This window comes from Colletes latitarsis, chromosome 14 (genome assembly GCF_051014445.1).
Source record: "Colletes latitarsis isolate SP2378_abdomen chromosome 14, iyColLati1, whole genome shotgun sequence".
NCBI classification, from domain to species: domain Eukaryota; kingdom Metazoa; phylum Arthropoda; class Insecta; order Hymenoptera; family Colletidae; genus Colletes; species Colletes latitarsis.
This window is the reverse complement of record NC_135147.1, coordinates 24,167,653-24,193,414: the sequence shown is the minus strand read 5'-3', so window position 1 is coordinate 24,193,414 and position 25,762 is coordinate 24,167,653. Positions and strand designations below refer to the sequence as shown.

Sequence of the window (25,762 nt, the reverse complement as noted above, 5' to 3'; positions counted from 1 at the left end):
ATTCCACTAAAATTCTCCACGTCTCTGGAAATGTTCTCTTTTCTACCATTTTTCCAAATTACTCAATTCTCCACCCACGATTGGAAATAATTCTTTTCCGCCATCCAATCCGATATTAAACGCCGAGGAGAAAATTTACGCACGAGGTCTAATATTATTCGACTCGATGTCTAACGTAATGTTCCCAATGATACTAATCTTTAACGAGCGAACAAAACGAGATATATGTTACAAATTGCATGGCGCGATCGAAAAGTTAGTCGCGTTGCGTAAACGGAATCGGTGAACAGATACCTGCGCAACACGATTATTTAAATGCACGATGGGAACATCTAATCTGATAATGGCCGACAAAATGCATCGCAAGAAATATGATACATTGTCCTACGGTGCAATTAAATATCGTCTTCCCTACGCGTAATCGGTCCAGTTTTGCTGGATTTCTTTCCAACGTAAGATGCTGGCTCATGGGAATGAGAAAATCCAGGCATTTTCCTCTTTTTCCTAATTAGCATAAGTTTCACACGAAGCTATGGTATCGCAGGAGCATCGCTTTTCACAATTTCATCGAAGATTATTTATATTAAAAAATTGAAAATGAATCGGTAATCATTTTTCTTTGTTTCTTGTTTCATACAAGTCTCGAGGAATAAAATATTAAAATTATTAATGGAAAGATTCGTAGGAATAAATTAATGTAATATTCTTGTAGCAAATAATTTTTCTAACAAACCTTGCACTGGTGTCGGGGCAAATTATAGTGTCCCTTTATTTGTCACGATATTTTCTACAAAGTAATTGCACTATAATTACATTTTATGATATTATGTAATTATAATCGTGAATCATTAAACTGTATAATTACTGTGCAATTACCGTATAATCGTAATCGTAAATCATTGAACTATATAATTACCACTTAAATATCGTGTAATTACAGTGCAGTTACTTTGTAAAGGTCGCTTTTATTTTACCCAACGCTACTCCGAGTAATCTTGAGCAGTTATTATATTCGTCTCGCAAACCTCCATTAGTATTAAAATATATTGTTCCGTCGAAGAAAATAGTAACCTTAAAATGTCATGCGTGCTACCACTTAATACAAAAAAAACTTCACATTAGATCCTCCATAAAGTGAAACAACTTCTGCTTCAAACGTTATTTTCCATTTTAAAAAATAATCCAGTTATCTAGGTCGCTTGTTACGAAGATCCTGTTATTCGATTACAAGTGTCCAGAATTTTGAAAAAGTGACTTCATTCAATTTTGACCTTTTCTACAAAAGACAGAGAAAAAATTGACTTAATTCTTTTATGCAAAATTTAATTCCCTTCGCTCAGTTCTAAAAGAATGTAACCGACGAGCACCAGTGACAATATTATTTTAGACATGCACGAAGTATGGTTGTATTTCGGTAATCTTTAATTTAACAAATAATAAATCGTCGTGCTCCTGCCAGTTAACATTTTTAATAGCTAAAACGTGATCCGACGGTCTCGAAGCGTCCTTTTTGGTACACGAAATATCCTCTGGAAAATTTTCTCGATCGCCGTGCGTGGGACAGGGGGAATTAAAATTCAAACGAGCCAGCACACGGCGGTTTTCCCGCCGCGACGAGTGGGCTCGTCTCGCAACGAGTAAACGCGCGAAGGCCTTCGGTTTGCTGCCGGTGGTATGTGAAAGGAGAGTTCAGAGATATTTCCTTGGCTAATGCGCGACGAGGACGCGGACGGGAAAGAGCTGGACAGAGAATCGGTCGCGCGACCGAACCGAGAGAGAAAAAGAAACGACGGAACGACCAGGGCGCGAAACGAAGACGGCGGATACAGAATCCCGTCGTTGAAGGAGGGAATAAAGCGTGGAGGGAGCGAACGAGCGGCTAGAAAAGAGGAACAGAGAGGAAGACTGGCTTGGAAAAGGGGTTAGAAGGGGGGAGGGAAAGCAGAGAGGGTAAATTTATCTGTTGGCGCCGCGCTGCCGAGCGGAGCCCACACTCTCCTCCGCAGTTTTACTGTTTCGAGTCGCGCCGTTACGCGAAACTTTTAGTCCCATCGGCCCGTTAGCATTTTCGCGCGCATGGGGCACCTTCACCGATACCCATTCGAGTCATTTTTGGTAACCTCTGCGAAATATTTTTACTTCAAATCGATTTAGAGAGAAGAAGAATCCCTGAGCCTCCAGAAACGAAAATTGAGACTTTAAAACAATCAACTCTCGCGGTATATAGACAACCAAGGGGAGAGGGGCACAATATTTATATTCTCAAGAAGTATTTTATTTATTCAGTAATTTGGGGTAATTATTTTAATAGTTATTATCATAATAGTAACATGGCAGAAGAGTGTGTTCTGTTTGTACATTTTGAAAGCTGAAATTCTCTCTTCTTTTTAAGGGCGTGGCTTTCAAAATTGAAGCTGGTCTACGTTTTACTTGTGTGCTTCTCACCTACATTGTCATTCTCAGCTTTATCCTGCTGATTTTTAACATATTCTGCTTCCTCTGTCTCAACAAAAGTGTATTCGTACCTGAAGAGACCCAGAATAGTCTCTGTGAGACACACAAGACTCAGTTATGATCGTAAATATACTGGAATTTAAAAATGAATTAACAAACGATACGTAAACGAAAGCTAGTTTATGAACGAATAAAAGCTTTTTATTCGTTACTCTCGAATAAAATTTGTCCAGCATCGATCAGTGGACGGTTCGTGTGAAAAGTTTCGGCGGGACCAGCCCGCCACAACTCGCGATCTAACTATGTGAATTATAACAGGATGCAATGGCATTAAGTTATTACATTTAGAAGTGTAAATGGGCGGGCACGGTGTAACCATTTCCGGTTGTATTGCACAGTCGTGCATCGTGATTTCTCTGGCGCTTGAATTTTCTCACTGCTGGTCGGCCCTTCTGGCGGTCTAAGGGAACAACGCTTCCAAATGACGTGGCATTCTGTTTCGCGCGATAATAAGGCCATATTTGAATTTTGACGCGTAAACGGTTTTCTACAACTCGCCTAGAGGCCTCGTATTTCGTTTAAAACAATAATTGAGCAAAGTTTGAAACTATTCTAGCCACTCTCCTTAACCTATCGCTTATGAACGATATCGCTAATTAAGAAACGAGGCAAATTAAACGAAAGGAACAACGCTTACAGATGACGTGGCATTCCGTTTCGCGCGATAATAAGGCCACATTTGAATTTTGGCGCGTGAATGGTTGCCTACAACTCGCCTGGAAGCCTCATATTCCGTTTAAAACAATAATCGAACAAAGTTTGAAACTATTCTAGCCACTCTCCTTAACGTATCGCTTATGATCGATATCGCTAATTAAGAAACGAGGCGAATTAAACGAAAGGAACAACATTTCCAAATGACGTGGCACTGCATTCCGTTTCGCGCGATAATAAGGCCATATTTGAATTTTGGCGCGTGAATGGTTGCCTACAACTCGCTTGGAAGCCTCATATTTTGTTTAAAACAATAATCGAGCACAGTTTGAAACTATTTTGTGCTAGCCAATCTGCACAACGTATCGCTTACGATCGATATTGCTAATTAAGGAACGAGGCGAATTAAACAAAAGGTACTCTCCGTATTAAACCCGTGCAGCCTCGTCGAAAGCATCGCGATTCATCGATAAGGGGAAAATCGTCCGGGGAGATCCTCGACAATGGGTCGCGTCTCTGGCGGAACGTCCCCATGGACGAGGTCGAGCAATGTTTTCGAATCTCCGTGTTTTCCCGCTCGACTAGCTCCGACGAGAATGCGTGCATGCGTGCGTAAATACGCGTCGTATACGTGCATGTACTCCGGAGGCCGTATGCCTGCCGCGCAAATCACCGGCGACGGGCTAAAACGAACGCGAAGAGCAAACGAGACTCACGGTATCGCCGAAGCGGTAGGCCAGCCAAGAGAGAAGATGAAGAAAGGGGACCAAGATGAAGAGAGAACGTCGAAGGACAGGCCCATTGAAACAGAGTGCAATTTACGAGGGATCGGAGAGAGACGAGGAGATGCCACGCGCCCGACGAGGAGAATGCAAAGAGCACGAAAGAGAGAGGAGAGGAGAAAAGTTTTTCGTGTACCCTCGGGGCAACGTGTACGCTTATATCCCGAACGAAAGAACATTACTCGCGGAACTGCGCATGCGTCCCACTCCATCTTCTCCGGTTCTTCTTCGCGTCTCCTTCGAGCGCTGTTTAACTCTTTTCTCGGTTTCTTTTCTTCTCTTTTCTTCATCGCGCTTTTGTCACGCGTCTGGGTGTCAGTCTGTTGTGCGGTTCCACGAAACGATCGTGCCCCTTTTTCTTTCCCTTTTCGGTCGAACTGCGCCGCAGTTTAGCCGACGTTTCTTTTTGTCTCTTCTTTTTTTTGTTGGTACTCGGGCAGCGAGTTAATTGAAAGGAGCGGAAAGGTTACTTAGGCGGGGTTCGTCCTTCGAGAGCACTTCCGCTTTGAATTCCAGACCGTAGAAGTCTTACGGAGGCTTGGAAATTGTGAACTGAAAATTGTAGCTTAGGACGAGGCGACCATTTTGTATAGGTAAAAGGTATGGTCAAAGCGTTGACTGCGTTTCACTTGTGAAATACACTGTACGATGTCTGTCATGCCAAATTCGTATACACTGACTAGTTAGAATTGAATGAAAAATATAAGTGCGTGTTAGGTACAAAGGCGGGGTACAGTTATATGCTATTATTAACCCTAACCTTGAGTGGGTATTAACCCGGAGCACGCGTATGCTCTGAAACTACGTCTTCGTAATTTAACTACATAAGTTAATATAACGTCGTACTCCGTACAATGGTCTTTAATCGTTCCTTTATTTGGGACATTCAACAATAGCCTAAAAACAAATGTACATTAACCCTTTAGTGGGCTCTCAATCTCAACTGAATTAGATTACATATTATCGTTATTATTATATTTTTTTACTATTGCAGAATTGAGGAAATAATAGACGAAACTATGAATTACAAAAATTGAAAATATTTTAAGTATTCCCAACTGTTTTAATACGATTTCAAACGATGAGTCTTTTTGACTCTTCTATACGTTTATAAAAGTACACTATCCCGTTAAAGATTAATGTTAATTTTTACCAAATTGGGAAATACCTTTACATCTTTCAAATACTCGTATTTTGGGTGGCAGAAAAAGTTCGAAGCTTTAATAATACAGTAGAAACGGTTTTAAGCTATAATAAGCCATCGTTTATAGACGTTAGTTATTTTTATTTTTGCCTATTGCACGAAACACTGTGCGGCTCAGCTATGTAGGGTTAAATTCCTGGCGTGTTTCTTTCTGGCTCACGCGTGCAGTTGAGCAAACCTCTCGTTTACCAGTAGCGTGCTTTCCACCATCAATCCTGCTCATTTGCGCGGGATTCAAAGTGGCTACCGCGCAGAGCCACGGGCGCATCGCGGAGAAAACGACCGGACGCGATGGTTTTTACGGTGGCAGAGACGCGTATCGACTCGAGACCGGAGGATCATTCCTGTTGGCCGATAGCGGGGCCCGTAATGACCGTGGTATGCCAGGCCAAGAGGACTTCGTGCGACTCGCAAGGTCCCGACCTTGCACGAACGAGGCAACCTACCTCGTGGCGTGGCACCACCTCGAGGTATACCACGAGGAATCGATCGTCCGTGAAAAGGATCCCCCTTCGAGGATACTGCAAACGAACCGGCGCGGCGAGTTTCCCATGGCACTCGACGGCGAAGACGCCCGGATGGTCTTTTATGAAAAATAAATTATCGAGAAGCAGATCGACCGGGCCCCCGATCTTCGTGCGTGCGTAGGGTAGCTTCGAAGTCGAAGCGGAGAAGACGAAGAAGAAGAAGAAGAAGAAGAAGCGGCGTAGCGATCGTGAAAAAGAACCACGCATGGAGGAGAAGAAGGAGACGGAGGAAAAAGTTCAGACGGCGGAGAGAAGACGAACGAAGGCGGAGAGTACACGGCAGCTCGAAGGACGAAAGGTAAGGAGCATCCTTTGGAACCGGTCCTTCCTCCCCGGTGCTCACCGTTCTCTGCCGCGACGTCCGGGGGAAACCAGAACAGAACTGAATGCGCCGCCGAGGGATTCGAGACTGTCTCGACCCACCAAATCGAACGAATTCGAAAAACTTCCGACAGCAACGAAAATTTGATTCCAATTGCAACTAGAGCCCGCTCGAAGAATGATAAAAACATCGGTGGCATTCAATAGCAACGAGAAAGACTTTCGACTAAACTGTAAGTAACGTACGAGTGCAAACTTATACCCCCACGATGCGAATTATACGTGGCTCGAACGTGAAAGTATGTGAACGGATTTCGTGAGTCATCGTATTACATCAGTTGATTAACGACGATCAACTTCTCGTCTCACGTACAACAGAGTCAAAGGAAGAACACGTTTGGTCTCGTTTTTTACCTGTTTCCTCCTTACCTGAAGGTCATTGAAATCGTTAATATCGCAAATAATTATCGGAATGCGTTCCCCGCGGGTACTACTCCTGCTAAATAAAACCCTCGACGTTCTTACGGAATTTAACGGACCTACGGTCGCGATTCGAGTAATGCCTTTCGCGCAAAATAATAATAACGTAACCCGTAGAGCGTGCGCGCCGTTTCGAAACGGAGACACTATTTCCAGCGCTCATATTCGAGCCGTAACGGTGGAGAATTTCAAAATCTTCCCAGTATGCGGCGTTACGGTCGTCCTTCGCGCGGGGAACAGCATCGCGCGTTGCACCGTGTTGCGCCGTAGAACGCCGCTCGCCGCCTCTCGATGGCCTTTTTCCCGTCTTTGTCATGCAAACGCTCGCCTCGCCGCGAAGGAGGAGCCGACGAACCCGACTCGGGAACGAGCAAGACGGAACGAGTCGAAGGAGAAGCCAAGCCAAGCCGACGAGCAGAGCCAGCCAGGCCAAAGAGTCTTTGGTTCTTTTGGTTCTTCTCACCGGTTCTCCCCCTTTCTCCTTCGCTCCTACCTTTTTCCCACCCGGTCGCCGTTTCGCTCTTTTCATATCTGTACAAGCGTCTCTCTTCGTCCCCCAGCGTCGTCTCTCGCGTGCGTTTCTCACGTCTCGCTCGCTCCCACGAAGCGTAGAACGCGCGGCGGACCGATATGCCTGGGAGCCTTCTTTCTCATGGCCCGATGCCAGTGCGTCGTCCATCCTCGTCCCACCAAACAACCGATGACCTCCCAACCTTGTCTCGTATAGAGCCCCGTGTCTCTTCCCTCCTAACCCCCCCCACCGTCGACGATGACTTTTTCCTCCCCCGCCAGAAACTTTGACCCCCACCGCGACTCTTCTCTTCGACAGCGATGATCGCGCGTCCTCTCCTCTTCGTTGTTTTTTCCCTCTCCTCCTTTTCTTTTCTCGCCGACCCCCCACCCCCCACCCACCCAGGGACGCGCGACCGCGAGTCGCTGCTTTTCTTTCGTCCGTTCTGCCCGCCGTTTCTTGCGCTCTTTCTTGCTCCGTCGGGCAGTGTTTTTAAAGTGGCTAACTGTAAACTTCGTTTCGTGCGCGCGTGCACACGCAGCCGCTGGCTCGAGCATCACGTAGCCGCTTACTTATGTCTTTGCCCCTGACCATTGCACCGACGACCTTAACGAGTACAAAGTGCGGGAAGGAAGAACGTGTGCCACCTCCGCGAACGCCGCTCTCGACGGTCCATCGCGCTTCCCACCAGAATCGGACCCATTTTTATCCAGATTACCAACAACGCTTGATCGTCGACACGATTCAGCACCTTTTCGAGAGCTTTTTCCTCGCATCTTTCTATTTTGTCCAGATAATAACAATAAAAATAAAAATACGTGATTTTCTTAACCCTTAAGGGGGTAAACCACTGCGATAACAGAAAATAAAAGCAATTTTCAGGAATTTTTTGGGCCTAACTGTGAAACTTTTTCTGATAAATGTTTAATGTTCTCGAATGTACGTTTCTTGAACTACTTCTGGAGAAAATTTCATATAAAAATATTAATCATTATAGTCGTAATAGGAACCAGCGTGAGAGGCGTAAAAATTTGTTAGAAACAGGCACATGTAATTTTTGACTGCAAACTATGAACCTTTTGTATGTTTTTCGTGGTGGGATATTTTATCGACCATCGACGAGTAAAAAATAATTTGTTTTCTAAATGACCCCATAATATACCACATGTACAAACGGTCTTTAAATATTCCAGTTTCAATTTTCGAAGGAAAAAATTGATGGGCCGCCCTGCAGAAATTCGAAAGGGCGCGACGAGCTCGAAAGGGGTGAGAATCTCTGGGGGAGAATACGGTTGGATAAAAATGGCCAGCGAGCCCTGCAGTGAAAAATAAATAATCGAACGGTCGTTGAAAACTGTCGAAAGTTCTAATTGATAAGATAGAAAACACGTTAACAAACGATATTAATATTGACGGTCGCCGGCGCGTCCGCATTGGCGAACGGTGACGCGTGTGCGCGCACAGGTACACATACGTGTCGAGTAACAATGGGGTGGCAACGTTATCGATAAATTACCATTACCGTTAGTGCCACTGCTGGTTACGTTATCGTGCAGCATCTCTATTCACGAACGATGCGCCGTACTGATAGTCTATTTAGCTCTCTCGCGTGACGACAACAACGCCACGCACATATTTTATTTACTTATCCGTTTCCCCGGGTGTCCATTCAAACGAAAAATTTTACGCCACGCAAACATCGATACGGGCGAAAAATATTATTTTCTTATTTATAAATTAACGACACGTCGTTTTCTCTGTCGCGTATCCTGGACAATCTACGTCCTCGAATTTCAAATTCATTTAATATAAACTATAAACAATCATTTGTTTCAATTTTACAGATTATAGTCTAATACTATATTCTAAGTTCTATGGAAAGCCCAGAAAGGTCGATAGTCCTCCAATTTTCGACCCTACTTGACCCCTTTCAAAAATATAAATCATACAAATATGAAGGAACTCGTTTGAATTGTTTGAAAATACTTGTAAATTTAAAACTACTATAGTTCAAATTGATAGCTCTGGAATATTATTTATGGAAATATAACTAGAAAAGTGAAAAGTGAATTTCGATTACTATTCATAGTACTATGTTTACAAGCTGGTATACTCTCAAATGCATACGAGTTGAGATGTTTAACGATGTTTATCAAGGAGACTCGATAATGTGATTGTATTGTAATTGATTTACTTTGTCGATGAGTTGTCGGCAATTTGTCCGCATTCTCTGCGCCCCAAATATCGAGTAAATTAATTGCACTAAATTGTTCGCGGAACGACGAAGCAAACGCGTAAACAAACATCGCGAGTTGCATCCGCGATGCTCGCGGAGCTCCGGAAAACGCGTGGCTCGATACGATCTCGGATGACTTTGAAATCTCGGAGACGATGACCTTGAGAAACGTGATCTTCCCACCGCCATATTTTCTCCTTTAAAATGTGAGCAACTTTCGTTACTTTCACTGTTTCGTACGTTAACGCACAACGAGTAATGCACCCAGTGTATCGTGTTATGCCCATACTGCATACTGTGTCCCACTAAAATGCAATTAATCCTTGGCGTTCCGCTGCAGTTAACCCGATACGTTTAAAACAAATTTATGATTTTCGCGATAGTCGTAATTTCGTGTAACATGCACGTAGTCACGAGTCCCCGTAATATTTGTAACGCGTACGAACAATTTTTTGGCGAGTTACGGTAGCGGGGACAATTTGTTAAAACGCGATATCATAGTACTTCGCGTTACGTAGATCCTTTGAAATAGTTTGAGGTACCAGAATTAAATGGACGACGAATGTACAGAAATTATTTCGACTGGAACATCGACCCTACCAGTGAAACGAGAAGTCGCGTTATTCTTACGTCGGCGATCGATTTATTTTTTTAACGACGCGATTTCACTGACATAATAAGATACCGTGGTTGGTAATAGCACGCGAGAATCCGTCGATTACGATTCTTTCCAAGAGTGGTACGAATCCAGTTCTCTTACCGAACCGTACTCGAACATAATAAATCAGCGTGTCGTCGAGCGAGCAGCTTTTCGAACGAGGCGTTGATGGAAATTTAATATGATGAAAAAGACACTCGAGGAGGATTTTAATATCGCGAATCTGTCAGAAACAAAGCACCACGCTCTCCTCTTGCGTCAACGCGCGATTAATAATTTATTATCTCTCCGCTCGTGGTCAGGGAGTCGCTAAGTGCGCCACCGAATTAGTGTCGCGATCCACGATCTTAACCCTTAAAGAAATTAATTAATTATCAATTTCTTTCAGGATTTCGTGAAAAATATTTCCAGTTAAATCGATCAAAGACATTTATTTCGTACGGTTAAAGACACTTAAGTATATTTTTCTGAAATGATATATTTGCGAAAGGGTATTAAAACCAAATTCAATTTGCGACGAGCCATTCGATACCTTGTAAAAAGAAACCAATTTCTGCCAAGTTTCGATTCCGTAGCTCGACTCGTGCGTGGGGGGATTAAAGGACAAACATTTTAAATCTTTCCAAGTTTTCCTATCTTGTCAAATGAAAAATTTTGTGGAAAATCAAAAACACTTAATTTAATTTTTCTCTGATTATTGAAACTTGCTATAGAAAAATTCCAAATTATCCTTTAAGCTACTTATTCATATATCATAGACATATAATAAAACACTGCCTGCAAGAAGCTGCTTTTGAAATTATTATTAACAAACGGTAGCTGCAAATATAATGACACGTTTCTCGTACAAGGTAGAAAATAATATACAAATCTAATAAACTATAAAATAATTTCTGTAATAAATTATTGAATTACATATTATTTTAGTGACACGTGTATATTTATTGCTATCGACGATTAATAACAATTTCCCTCTAACGGTAGGAGCAACATCTCGTCTAATGTTTTATTAATCTTTGATTATAAATCAAATATAATACTTTTAGATTCAATGGAGATATTTCACAATTGTGATTAGCCATTTTGAAGGTATTATTCCAACTTTTAATACAAGGATACATTTTCAAAGAAAATCATAATGAAAGTAATAATTATGATAATCAGTATGCAACATTTCTTCGTGAACTGGTACCATTATTAATATTATTTATTACATTATTATCATAATTACTTACCTGTTTATAATTACCCTATATAAATTCTACTAAAAAATATTAATATTATATTCTACTACATTATTATCAGAGAGCATATTATTATTTCTATTTTGCAATGCTGATCGGTAAAAATAATACACCCGTTTCGTAATAAAACATAATCTGTGTTTAAAAAAAAAACATTTACGTGTTCGTGACGGAGCAAAGCAGAGTTGAATATTCTTTTTTAAAACGAGATTTTAAATTCAAAATTAACGATGGTCCGTTCGTAAGCCAGATCCTGAAGACCATCGGTGTCGACGACGACTCGGATGAAAGTTACTCTAGCTGGCTAGAGTCTGGTCTGGCTACTTTCTAAATTTAGGCCGCCTTGCTTTCACGCATCGAATTTCTGGACGAAATAACGTCCACGTAACATCTCGAAATACGGTACTATTATTTTCCTTCGTTTGCACCGGTTTGCGTAACTTTAATCGGACGTCGGACGAAACAATTCATCAATATTGTCGAAGTATGCGGGGCAAACGATAATTCCCACCAATGACGGTAATTTACTACAATTTATACGCGCGATTAATGGCCGTTAATGACTTATTCGTTTAAAAAGGAACGTATTTGAATATCGACCGGGTGTTTGCCAGTATTTCCTAGCGAGTAAATTTAATTTAAAAGTTGATTCCCGCCCGAGACCCATTGATTAGTTTAATAGCTGCACGAGCAGACTATCTATTCGTAACGATATACGAAATTCTGTCTACCGAGCGCTTTATTTTTATTCGTTGATATATATCGAACAACCATGTAAACTTCAATACCCTATTTCTTTTTGTAATCTCTATACGTCTTACTAAAAACTTCCAAATCCACGAAGCATTTATTATTCGAACATACCTCAAAGATACTTTGCAATCTTAATTCTTTATTGTTATAATTATGAAAAATGACGAGGTCGTAGAAAGATAAATCATGAACTTGCTACTTTAGGCTGCAACTGTAAGCTGATTCCACTCGAATATTCACAATTAACGCTTAATAACTCGTGTAGTACACGACAGGTGCAATTTAAAGTCGCTCAAAGTAGTTTTCTCGACAAGATCGGTGCTCGTTAAAAATGTTTACAACATTTTACAGTGCAATTTGCAAACGAGGCCCTGCGAACGTGCGTACGTCTAATTCGCGCGGCTCGTACACGATGAATTATCGAAGAAAATACACGATACAGTTTTTGTGATTTTTTTTAATTTACGGTTACCCGATTGGAAAGTTTCGTATTTGTTGTAAAAAGAAAATCAGGATAACGGGATCCGTAGTGACGTTCGTCGCCCCGCGGAACGTCGATTAACGAATGCTCCTTTCGCGACGCGGACGAAAGAAGGAACAGTTCCTTCCACGGCTGAAATTAACTCGGCGAGAAACCGTTGGAAGCTTACGGCACCGCGGATGTGTATAAATCAGAGTGGAGAACATGTGATTCATTCTGTGACTCAAGTTCTAGCTGCAGGAGAAGACGAGTCCGGATCGCACGTTTCCCAATAAGAGCCAGCGGCCGTCCACACCCGGAGAGTCAGAGAAAATGACCCTAAATGGAATTAGGTTTTCCTGAAAACAAGTTCATTTAATCCTCCGTACTCGATTTTAACAAGAAAATTCTTTTCATTCGTCGAGACGCCTTTGTACTTTTCAAGAGAAGAAGGATCGAAGGGATGCTTTATTTAAGAAAAACAGTTTAAGGGTTTAAAATTGTTTTCTCCCTAAGGTACGGTTGACAATACGTAATTATTTTTTTTATGGTGGCAGACTACCTGTTGCGATCGGATAAATCAGTTTGACGTCGTACGAAATAGAGAAGAAAAGCAATATCCGTTCTATGATCGAAACATGCGGACCCACGAAGAAAACAAATGTTTTCTTAATTGCGGGAAACAGAGTTTATTCGCATACTGATATACGATTCGTACGGAATATGCTATCAAAGGTTAGTCCCCCGTTTCTAGGACATTTAGTTGCTCGATGGGAGTATCATCTGGCTTTGTTACTGTGGCTAGTCGAGTACCAATGTGGACACTCGTTATCAGTATTGATTACACCGGTCGACTGAGAATTTCTTTTTATTTTGGTCCACTGGCCAGTTGAACTCTCGATTGCTTGGCTCAGGTAAACTGAAGGAGCACTTGTTAGCAATATTGCTATACGCTGGTCGATCGCTAACATCGTATTGCTTCGGTTGTGTCACGTGCACGGACACTCGATAGTATTTCGTTATAGAATAATTAACACAAGTCGTATTTTGCTCATTGGAGGTACCCGGTGAACCTATAATTATTTCCAAACGTGTTTACGAGCGATTAAAAATTATTATACCGTTTGAAAGTTTCGTCAGACTACTGCAACCGTATTCTGAAATTATCTTTTTAAGGACTCTGGAGAATACTTGTATTAATTATGGTAGTCGTTAGCGAGGAGCATCGATTTGTCTTGGACGCTAACGGCTAATAACTACACATAAATATGTATGTTAACCATTTTGACCCGAATCTGGATTCTATTATTTCGCGTTCCAATACGAGGACTCTGATAGAATTTTCGCGTTATCGTATTCCTAATATCTCGTTAGTGTTACAAGTTTATCGCGAAATTGTTTATCGAAGGCGAGGGTTAACTTTCATCGAGGCTAAAAGAAAACGCCTACCAAACGATACTTTACAATTTACAAACGAAATAGTCTGCTATCCACCCCCACAGAAACAATAATTTCTTTCGGTTAAATACTGCACGATTCTGTTTTCTTATTAAAATGGGTAGATGCAGGTACGATCTAATAAACTATAAAAGCATTTTAAGCTATAATTTGTGTAGTAAATTATTAAATTACATATTATTTTAGCAACGCGTGTGAGGGTAGGAGCAACCTTTTGTAAATAATGTTTCATTAGTTCTTGATTATAAGTTAAATATAATAGTTTAATGGAGATATTTTGAGGTATCATTCCAAGTTCTAAAACAAATGTTTATTAAAATTATTAGTTACATATCTACAAGGACACATTTTCAAGGAAAATTATAATAACTATGATAATCAGTATGCAACGTTTCATTATGAAATACCAGCACCATTATTAATATTATTATTTACTACGTTATTATCATAATTATTTACGTGTTTACAATTACCCCATACACGATTCTTTTTTCTTTTTTAATTACCTCGAAGTGTAATTAGTAGTTTTGGTTGCAAAAACCAAGGATTTCGAAGGCTAGTTCACGATCCCGCGATTCTTATCCGTAGTCCTCGAATAAAATTTCGCCGACCCCCGTCAGGAGCACATATTCCTCGATCTTGCAGTATATTTATTGCCCGTTGTTTCCCCGGGCATTAGTCGTCGATCGTTGAATTCGTTTGGATGATCGTCCCCACGCGAGTGATTCACCCTGAGTCAGCGATTCGTTTCGTCGTATTTAATGTCCTGGAAGCAAGGAATCGCGACGCGGGACACGGTTACGAACGCCACGCGCTGCAGGTTGTTCCGACCCGACGTTAGAACGATATTTCCAACGTTCCCAACTCGACCGTGGAGCATCCAACGACACTGTTGGCGTAGAACGAAGCGCGAGCAGCGGCGTTCCTCTTTCTTGGCGAAGATTTACCCGAAGATACCCGGGGATTACGTAACGCGTCACGCCGGCGACCCTAACCGTTCTACTTGCAGCTTTGTTCGCGATAAAATATGTCGCGTCCGCCGCGGCACGGTCGAGAAAATTCGAGGATCACGCGAAGAGAATGCTGATGATGTACACCGACCGTCCAATGGGTCTGCTTTCCTCGAAGAAGACACTGGAGAACGCGAGAAGTTGACAAATTTTAACGCAGAGTCTATTAAACGAACGCGTAGGAATTTATTAACCTTTGTACTTTCTTTAAAGATTCTTTAACAGCAGAATTACGGATAATTACAGTGTATTTATTTGTATCAACGAAATTAAACCGAGAGATACTCAAAGAAAAAACTACGGTCAATTTTCAGAAATCTAGTCGAGTTCTAGTGTTAAGAAACGTTTCAGATTGAGTTTAACTGAACCGAGGTTATTGCAATGGAAAGAATCGTGCTAGAAAAATCAAAATTTTACAGTTTTTTTTTAGAGTGATCGTTGAAATCCGCGAAAACATCTTGGTCAGCGCTATGCGGTTGGACGAGGTTCGACTCGGTGCTAAATATCCATTTTCCATCTCTAGTACGCAGTTGATAAGGGTTGGGACCGTCGTCGACCCCTCTTATCGATGGGGTAAAATAAAAAAGGAATCGCCAAGAAAAATTTCGAAGCTCGACTTCGACGTCCGAAGGCGGGCGAAATAGAATTCCAATAAACGCAGCTCTATCGTTTCGTCGTTCGGAAATTTGTATCCGGCCAAGAACGTTCGCCCAATCCCCGCGTACGGATCGTCTTCTTTCCCCGATCGAACTGTTTTTCGCGTCTCGTCCTCGCGCTTAGCCGTCGTCGGGGCCGCTAACAAGATAAAATATATCGGGACGGTCGATCGACGGCGCAAACGGGGAACTTTTCGTTTCTAGTCTTTCGAAAATCGTTACTCGCCCCGAGGGGGCGGGGGAAGAAAAAAGTTCTCGTGCTCGCTTGGCGCGATTAGGGCGAAAAGGGACAGCGTGGGGGTGGGAGGGACGGAGGGAGAGGGGGGGATTGGAGTGTCACGGAAAAGCAGAGCGACAGAAAGAGAGAGAGAGACACAGGAGCGTGAGAGGGAACGAGAGGGAAAAATAAAAGGAAAAGGAGAAGGAGTGACGCGAAGCGGAGAGTGGAGAGGGGAGACGGAGGTGGAGCTTGGTACGAGGACGTTGGAGAACGGCCGTAGATACAGTTAGTGGCGTCGCCGTCGGACGTCCTCGGGCGACGGCGCCACCGTCGTCCTCGTGCAGGCGTCCCTCGACTAAAGTAGGTTAGGTCGATGAGGCCACGACGATACCGCCGCCGCCGTCGCCTCCGCGGTTTCTGCGCAGCGGTCTCGATTCTCTCTGCCTTCTCTCTGCGGCCCGTCTTCCTTCGTTCCTACCGACGATTCCGCGAATAGTCACCTACTGCTCGTAGTTACGTTCCATGATCGATTTTCGTTGCTTTTCACCATAATCCGCTGCACGCAGGATCTCGACAAAAATCGCGAACGCACAATCGCGCCAGACTCGCGTACTTGGCGGTTCGAATTAATTTCAAACAGAGAACGAATATATATTCCCTGGATACCGTGGTTTCACAACCGACAATCAAATTCAGGAGATTTGCAAAGTAATATAACCAAATTAATAGTTTCGCGTCCATGCGTTTAGAGTTAAATATTATTCTTTTTCTTTTTGTTTTGGAATATAAAGATTTTGTTTGGAATCGATGCACCAGGCTGCAAAATTTTTGAATGTAACAAATAATAATTTTGTCGAGTATGGAAATAAGGTTTCAGTAGACAAATGCACGCGCGAGGTAGAATAGATCAACTGGGTCCAATAAAAAATCAGGATTATAATAGGTACGGCAATTTAGTCAATCAGATTGCAAATATGAGAAATGGTCGTTTTATGGCTGTATTTTGAGATGATTAATCGCATCCTGAACGAAAGAAAGCGTCTGGCTGGGATGTCTCGCGAGTGGGATTTATTTCTTTTAAAAAGTTTGTCACGTATTTTGGGGGTGGAAGCGCTCCTGCGATATATCGTTGTTAATTTCTAAGGTTTATTAAGTTTCAAATATTTTGCTATCGGACGAATATTTTAGATGTTATCCTGGAGACTCACGGTAGGAAATAGAGCGTAGTATACATTCGAAAGCTGTTTATAACGTTCAATTGGAAAAATAAATTCTCCTACGTTGACTACAAGGTACTAAAATATTTAAATTCTAAAATTTGGACAAAACTCGAATAATAAGTAACCAATAAAATCAATATAATTAAAAAATATTTCAACAAGTAACAAAATATAGTATCGTTAGCTATTTAGTAAATGACATATAAAAAGGAATATAATGAAAAATATTTTGGCATTTCTCGGTCCACTTTGTTGGATCGATCGTTTGGGAACCATTCTAAAAGCAAAATTCATGAGCAGTGTTTCGTGGTCGCCTTTCACGCGAAAGCAGAAACGACGATTTTAAAAAATCGAAATTCGTTAGGTAATACCTTATAATCGCGAGTCTATCGATCTTCTCATCTATTCTGCCCTCGAGGATTCGCCAACCACGGAATCGAGTGACAGTACCAGAGGCGAAAGTTTCGGGGATTTTAGCGTGTTTTAATATTTAACTGGAAACAGTGAAATTCGCGAAACGAAAACTAATAGTTTGGGTCGTTGAGTTCTGAGCGAGTTGACCGGGTCAATAATAGTTAGCCTCGGTTACAATCTCGTCGATTTTTCTGTTTCGCTTCCTACTTCGTTCTGCAGATTGCAAAAGTAAAGTTACCTCGACCGTGATATCAATATCTCAATTTTGCCTATCAAAATTTGCGATCACTGGTATAGTTCCTCAAACTGGTCATTAGTGCACGATAGTGGCGATAATGATATTTAAAGGTACGCGAGTTGGACACATAATACAGTAAATCTCCGTTATAAGGTCACCAGATTCTGTTCGTTGTAAGGTTATCGCTGTCCCCACTGACTTGAATCCTCCTCGAAATTTGTGAAGTCTGAAAGACGACATAAAACGAAACAAGCACCGATGAAGTACAACAAACTACGGTCCTTATGAAAAATAAAATTTTTTAATTTTCGTGATTCATATTCGAAAAGTTTCTTTCGTCGAAAGATTTCGCAAGAAAGTGAAATTTACAATTTCTTGCTATTTTTTAATATCGTATTTCGTTAAAATTACGTTTGACAATTTCAAAATAATGACCGTAAGGATCACAAGTACGAAAGTGGCAATTAAACTTTAAATTACTATTAACAGAATAGTTTCGTAAGTCCACGAAACGCAGAAACTACTCACCAGCTATCCCAGAATGCTAATGGTCGCGTGTATAGTCACTCATAACGCCGCAGGATCGATTTTCCTGTTCCTGCCATCTAGTTTCAGTCTGCTAAAAAATTAATGACACTGGAAATCCAAATTTCTTATTATTTCTACCGTAATAATTCGTAAATATATTTTGTGCAAGTCGATATAATTTCCAATACTGTCGCGAATCGTTTCTTCGAGTATTCGAAGCATTTATCAAGAAACGTGCAAGTATATTTCGTCGAAACTCTAATAATCAACGATACAGAGAGAATCGAGTTCAAATTTTCCCGCCAATAGCGCGACCATTGACGTAGCCACCTACCGTATCAGCGTTTGCTCGATTTCTTCTAACGTTCTTGCCTCGCGAAGAGTTTTTCCGACGAATGTTTCAACGAATATTACTTGAATCTTTTTCAATAATAACAAAATAATTAAAATCTCAAGAATAATAAAGTAATTATCGAAAAAAATAAAATGCAATTCCGTTGTCGATCTCGTCGCCATTCTTCCTTTCTTTTCTTCTTCTCGTCGTTCTACGTTTGTTCGTTCGACCATACGCGCGTCGATATTTGAATTTAAACATAAAAGTAATTAAAATAAAATAGATAAATTCTTCGAGGCGATCTTTGCACGGAAAGTTCGCCATGAAAGCACGAAGAAACGAGCTATCGTGGAACGCGAATGCGAGGGTTATCATGTAGGCCGCGTGACGTCATATCTCCTTAACAAAATGGCCGCCGCGACGACTCTACATCGGGTCATCGTATGCTAGAAAAATTTCTCTTCTTCGCAGTTACTTACGTCCTACTGCGTTACTCATACTTTCGATTATCAAAATTATTTCATTAGCATTCGAGGGCAAGATTAAATAGGTTCGTGCTTCAAACGATCATAAAATCGAATATACAATTTAATAATAATATATTAAAAATATATAATTCGTGTCAGAATTTTGAAAACTCCTTCATTGCAAAGAATTACGACACATTCAAATTTTATTCCAACAAGTATATATCTAATTTAACATGAAACGATTCCAGTATACGAGAGAGGGGGTTTGCAATGTATACTTGGAAATCATTGAAAAAGGAACCATATACAATTCCTTCAAAATTCCAAGGTTTCGGTTATAAATAATTTTACAGCAAGGCTGTGTAATAAACAACATGAATTCGGGTAAAAATGGTACCCAAACCGTAACGTTGACCTTGACAAAATATTAGAAGGTCATTGAAATTGGTCAGGCGTACCCTGCTCCCAACAATTACTCAAAAACGAACGGATTCTCCTGACGCTCTACAGGAAGTAGCGTCTTGGTCCACGTCGATGGCCTGCAAAATGGCGGACGATTTGGTGCGGAAACCAGAAAATTACGAGTAAAAATGCAAGACCACCGTAAAGATGCGTACATCCCGCCGTGGTGAAAATTAAGAAAATTCGCTGGACCAGAGAAATAACCAAAAATGGTTGAGAGGCACTGATCTAGATAAAACGTTATTCGTTATCTGCTGCTCCTCAGACGATCGTACGCTGTGTCGCGCGAGAATGCTCGCGCAGTCTCATGCGCAAGGCTCGCGTTGCGGAGCTCTTTCACATGGACACGCTTGATCCGGAAACGCGAGGCAAGGCAACCACCAGGCACCAATGGCGTCGCATGTTCGTTCACACGGGCACGAGAGAGCCACCGAGCCGAGCACACGGTGGCTACATCGTAGTTAGTAGCCTCGAACTCACCAGGCACAAAGCACACGCGAGCCGGAGTTCGTCATGGAGAAACAAATAAAGGTTTTCGACGTGGAGTCGTTCGTAGAGGAAATCAAGGAACGTCCCGCCATCTGGGACTATTCTTACCCGGACTACAATATCGGGAAGAAGAAGAAAGAAGCTTGGACGGAGATCTATTTGAAAGTTCATCCAGACTACAATGATATGCCCACGAAAGAGCAAGTTGCAGTCGGTAATTATTTACTCCATTTTATTTCCACGCACTTTTCTTTGGTAACAAGCGTGGTACCCTATGGTGAAGTGTATTTCAATATGAGAAATGACACTAGTTTTGTGGCATCGCCCCAGAGGGCAACACTGTTGTTTCTCTCGCAAGCGCTCGAACGACCCCTCCGTTCCATAGAGGGTGTTCGGCCACTGCTGGGGAAAATTTTAATGGGCGATTCTAGAGGCAAAAATAAGACGAAAATCAAGAATACCAATTTGTTGATCGAGGCTTCGTTAACTCACGAAATTGTAAGGCTGCCGATACGTCAGTAAGTGGAAAATTAAAAAATTTCAAATCGTTCTGGAAAAATTATTATCGGTTGTGGAGGTCAATTATAATCATTTTTGGTCATTAAACATACCCTTGAAATCCTACCCACTTTCTAGAAAAAAATTCGAGAAGGTGTGAAATTTTTCGACGGAAAAGAAAAATTTCAAATCATTCTAAAAAAATTATTTTCGGTTGTGGGGGTCCATTACAATGATTTTTGGTGAATAGACATACCCCCGAATTCCTACGCATTTTCGAGAAAAAAATTCATTACTGTAAATGTAATTTCTGGCCAGAAATGTCTGCCCGAATTTTCATGCGAATCTTTAAAACGTCATAACTTCTGAACGGATTGGACGATTTTGATGTTTAAAAAAGCAAACTACGCGAATTTTGGTGGAGAATACGTATAAATCGCAAAAATATTCGAAAAGTTGGTCCTTGACCTCGCAAAATGAGAAAAACTCCATAAAAAGGGTCCAATTTTCAAACAGCCATAACTCCTACAATTGTGAATATATTTCAATGAAACTTTTTTCTGAAGTAGAGCTCATGGGTACCTACAAAAAAGTATTAGACAACTTTTCTCTGGGGTGTCAAACAAAATTACTAAAACTGAAAAAGGAATTTTTAAGAAAAATCGACAAGGGGGTGGTGCCTAAATTTTTCGACGGAAAAAAAAATTTTCAATTTGTCCTGAAAAAATTATTTTTAGCTAGTGGGATCAATTACAATAATTTTTAGTCAATAGACATACCCCCGAAATCCTACCCACTTTCTAGAAAAAAATTCGAGAATGTTTGAAATTTTTGCGACGGAAAAAAAAATTTTCAAATCATTCTAAAAAAATTATTTTCGGTTGTGGGGGTCCATTACAATGATTTTTGGTGAATAGACATACCCCCGAATTCCTACTCAGTTTCGAGAAAAAAATTCATTACCGAATACATGATGTCTGACCAGAACATATTCTACTGAAATTTTACGCGTACGTTCAAAACATCATAACTTCTGAACGGATTGGAGGATTTCAATGTTTCAAAATGCAAACAACGCGTATTTTGATGAAGAATATATAGAAGTTCCAAGAATATTCCGAAAGTTGTTCCTTAACCCCGTAAAGTGAGGAAAACCCCATCCTCGTGATCCTGGCAGAAATTTCGATTGTTCTAGGTGTCGAGATACATAGAAGATGGAAAAATATGCGACAGTGTTTCAAACGTGAAATCGACAAGAGAAGGGCATTAAAGTTTGGCTCTGGTCGGACTTGGACCACCTACGAGCACTTTGACGCGTTGTCGTTTCTCGTACCGGTATTTGCTAAAACGAAGTAAGCACGCACGTTCTAACACGAGAGACGAAGATCATTGTTGCGTTTAACGTATATGCTTAACGTGTTCAGAATCGTTTCAAAATCGCACGACGATACGGGGAAAGAGAGGTCTGAGAATGAACGAGGAAAAGAATCGTTGGCCGAATCGCCGCAGCCAGGATCGTCCGCGCGTCGAGGAGTCAAAAGAAAATCTATCGAACGCGATCACGTGGAGGAACTTAGCCAAGTTTTGATAGAAAGCCTTTCGGAAAGGCGTACTGTCGAGATGGAGGAGCACGACGACGATAAACATTTTTTATTGTCCCTTTTAAACTCGACGAAATCCGTTCCTCGTTGCTTGAAATTAGCGATGCGAACGGAAATCATGCAAGTCGTTGCGAAATATTGCACCTTGGGCACAGATACCCCGGAAAAATCCTGTCAATCTCCAGTCTGATCGTTTGTTTCTCTGAAATTAATGTTTCTCCACGACTGGGCGTTATATTGTTAGGTTATACCCCTTTGTTTGAATCGTCTCCATATTTGAGAAATTTGTATTTAAATAAATTGTGCATTTTATCGCTTTGTAATATATCGCAGACAAATAAAATTATAATTTCTCAACGTTGGTAAATTCGCTATCCTTATTCTAGGTTTATTAGGTTCAAAAATTTCAATATTTCTTGCACTCAAGTTTGAACTAGGTTAATAACATACACGAATTAATAAATATCCAGGTCATATTCGCGCGCCTTATATTTCCCTAATTGCGATTAGAAATTTTTAGATTTAAACAGCTCCAACCTGCTCTGTACAAAACTCGAATATTAATTATATTTCGATCGATTTCAACGATTTAACTTTTGCTAGACCATGTTAGGTATCTTCACCCTGACGATTAATTATTAATCAGGTGTCAAATAATCCTGTGGTCTCCTTCAAAATGTTGCTATTTGCTCAAGCATTTCTAGAAATTCTTTTAAGGGACAGTTCGAGGAATTATTACTTTAATAAACTCGTTAGCTGTCGGGACACGACTCACCTATGGAATTTCGAAAGAGATCCGGGACAAAAATGAGTGACACCCGTCGACCGGAGCGATCAGCGAAAATATTCCAGGGAAATCGCACGCTAAACGCAAACAGAAACCCCGCGACCGGTAAATATTTCGAAAATTTATTTTTGACGTGAACACTTTTCACGCAAACATTTCGGTAATTTGTTTTCGATACACGCGCGTCGTTCCCGTACGCAACGGGCACACGTTTATCGCGATAAACTAAATGACACGATGTTTTATTGACTGTGCGTAAAACAAATTTACGGAATCGAAGTTAAACGCTCCGGCCACTTGCCGATCGTCGAACCATCCGCTCGTTCTGGCGGAAGAATTGCGTCTTCGAAGGAACAAACGCAGATGTGACGAGATTTATACATGAAACAAATAACTTTTCGATCGACGAATAAAAATTTAAGGTACGAATTTAAAACTCGAGTTAGTTTTACGGGGAAATACTTCGATTACGAAATGAACAAACAAAATGTTGGGGGACCGTGATTTAGTAAATACTTACGTATATTTACGTAAAATTATTATAACGTGTTTATTGCTCGAACATGTTTGATCAATCGCTATAAATAATATACGGATCAATAATTTGTAATGTTCCGTGGCGGCAGCAGTAAATGCATATTGAACTGAACTATTCGAGAATGAAAATATTAACTTGTTCGTGTATTTTTTTTTTTTAATTGGTACCACATACTTTCGTTACGTATTCTAATTAAATACGGAAATTTGTATCGACTTTCTAGTCGTGGAAAAGTCTGGTCCCGCGGTCTTTGATGGTTGCCGTCGTATAATCGTGTGTGCCTTTCTGTGGAAGTCTGTGCGAATTTGTGCCATCTTTAACGACTGGAGGAAACCGCGTGCGTCGAACTGGAGTCTCGCGTACGCCATTGAATTAAATTTAGGACTTTTTCGTCGTTCAATTTGTTATAAATCTCTCCAGGGATTACGTTTATCGTCTAATCGTATAGTTTGTTTATAACGTTCGAGTTTACATTGCCAAAATCGATACGTAATATCGACGAAAAGCCATCGAATCCACGGTTTTTCATTGACATCGACAAATCTTTTCTTTTCTCGTTGTTCTTTATTCGCGTTGGCGTTGTATATCGCGCAAAATTAGTCGAAACGCGCGTATCGGTCGTAATAAACGTTCCACGGTATTCATTAATGGAATCGGTTCGCGGCAAAATTGAATTTCAACGAATAAAAGTGAAAAAAAGAAGAAAAAATACCGACGGTTGAACGGGTTTCTGTTCGCGCGTTCAATCAACCGAACAAACAATTTTACGGTTTAGGTTCGTCGGAGAAAGATTTACGGGTTTTCGTTGCCGTGTGGGTGGGAAAAAAAATCATTTTTGCAACAATATTTCGATCTTGTAATTGGAAAGAATCTTTTTGGAAACACGAATCTATTACCAATATTCGTTGTTTCGGGTTAGTCGATTAATAAAAAACTTTGTATTACAACTACTACGTAATCGAAGCTGATTCGTATTCTAAAACAGTCTTTTCCAGAGTAGGAGGTGCAACCCCTAGGGAGGGATGAAATATAGAGAAATGTTTTATTATAATAATAAAATTTTGAGAAAATAGTTTTCTATGCTAGGAATCATCGAAAATCGCTTACAAATATTATTTAAAATCTACAGTAATTTTCTACAGTTTATGACCTTTGAGTATTTTATTATTTGCTACATAGAGAACAGTAAATATTATTTCAATGATAAATGAAAATCGATAAAAATAAGTGAAATATCAGTTAATTAAAATAGACATAACAATGTAAAGTAATTGAATGAAATATCGTTAATTACAAGTTAATAATATAATTGAATATAATAACGATTCGATGTACATTTAGCACACGTCGAGGTTTGGTTTTCGTGAAAATTAATTTTGATAATAGACTGACAAGTCCAACCGTGAGTGTGCGTGCACTTCAGTAATAGATGAAGTGTTTAGCTATGATACTCAACCCCGGGTTTGTAAACATTAGCAGCGTGAATATTACATTGGCAAATCTTCTAGATAAATATTTTCATTCCAATTGAACCATACAGGTTACCCAAATTCCGTGATATCATCAAAATTTAATTTCTACTCTGAAACGCATCATTTCTTGCAACGTTTTAAGTCACGACTTTCCTTTTTAAATAATTTCTTTTGCCAAATAAAATTTGTCAAGACTTCGGTTCTCGAAGATTTTCGATTCCCAGGTGCTCGGTGAATTTAAAAATTAAGCTTCGACCACGGCTGTGAGTTGAAAGCCGCCTTTTTCCAGTTACAAAAATAGCTAAAATCCGACGCAGGAACGAAGTGCAAATTCACTCGAAGCGCAACGAAATTAGAAGCTTTCCGAATCTGTGCCGAAGACGAAGCTCCGACCGCTGGAAGCCAATTAAAATCGAACAGGATGCACCTGCGATCGATATTTTCGTTGCACGCGACCCTCCGTGACGACCGCCGATTTCAATAATCAATCGCGGCCGGAAATGCGTAGAGATCGCGCGGCGGCGCGGGGAATAGATTCTCATCGAGCGAGCACGTCCGTTTCGGCCGGATCTATCGATCCCCTGCAACGTTTCCGCTACTCGAATCATCCCTCTGCTTAATTTCTCCGGCGCGGGCGAAACGCGAACGATCGATGCAAATCGTATTTTTAGCGGCATCGGTAACGACCAGTCCGACGAATTTCTAATCGACGTCCGATCGATACTTCCCCCTCCACCTCAGACTCAGTCTGGATCTTTCAAAACTGTAGAATTTTCTCGAAAGAAAAATAATCGTCGATCTTTCCAAATAGATTCCTCAAATTTAAATTAATTCGAAAGCTTAAAGCTAGTATCGTAATAGTTTAGCATCTGCTAAAATTTTAAAATAACATTTCACGTTTCTATCGACATTTAGACTTCAAAAGATGACTATTTCATTATTAATTAGAGTGCAAATTCATTTTTATTATAATTTTTGCAGAATAGAGAGTCTGTTGAATGTCTCCAGAGACGAGCAAACGAA

The 25,762-nt window shown here is 40.8% G+C and overlaps 2 protein-coding genes across 3 annotated transcripts in view; both read left to right on the top strand.

The window, feature by feature from the left end:
* LOC143350286 (uncharacterized) overlaps window positions 1-25,762 on the top strand; it is a 186,778-nt gene that overhangs the window by 99,114 nt on the left and 61,902 nt on the right. The window lies entirely within an intron of this gene.
* On the top strand, window positions 19,686-22,265 carry LOC143349950 (uncharacterized). Its single transcript, XM_076781632.1, has 3 exons — window positions 19,686-20,057; window positions 21,537-21,693; window positions 21,766-22,265. The coding sequence occupies exons 1-3, from the start codon at window positions 19,868-19,870 to the stop codon at window positions 22,130-22,132; spliced, it is 714 nt and encodes a 237-aa protein (XP_076637747.1). The 5' UTR covers window positions 19,686-19,867; the 3' UTR covers window positions 22,133-22,265.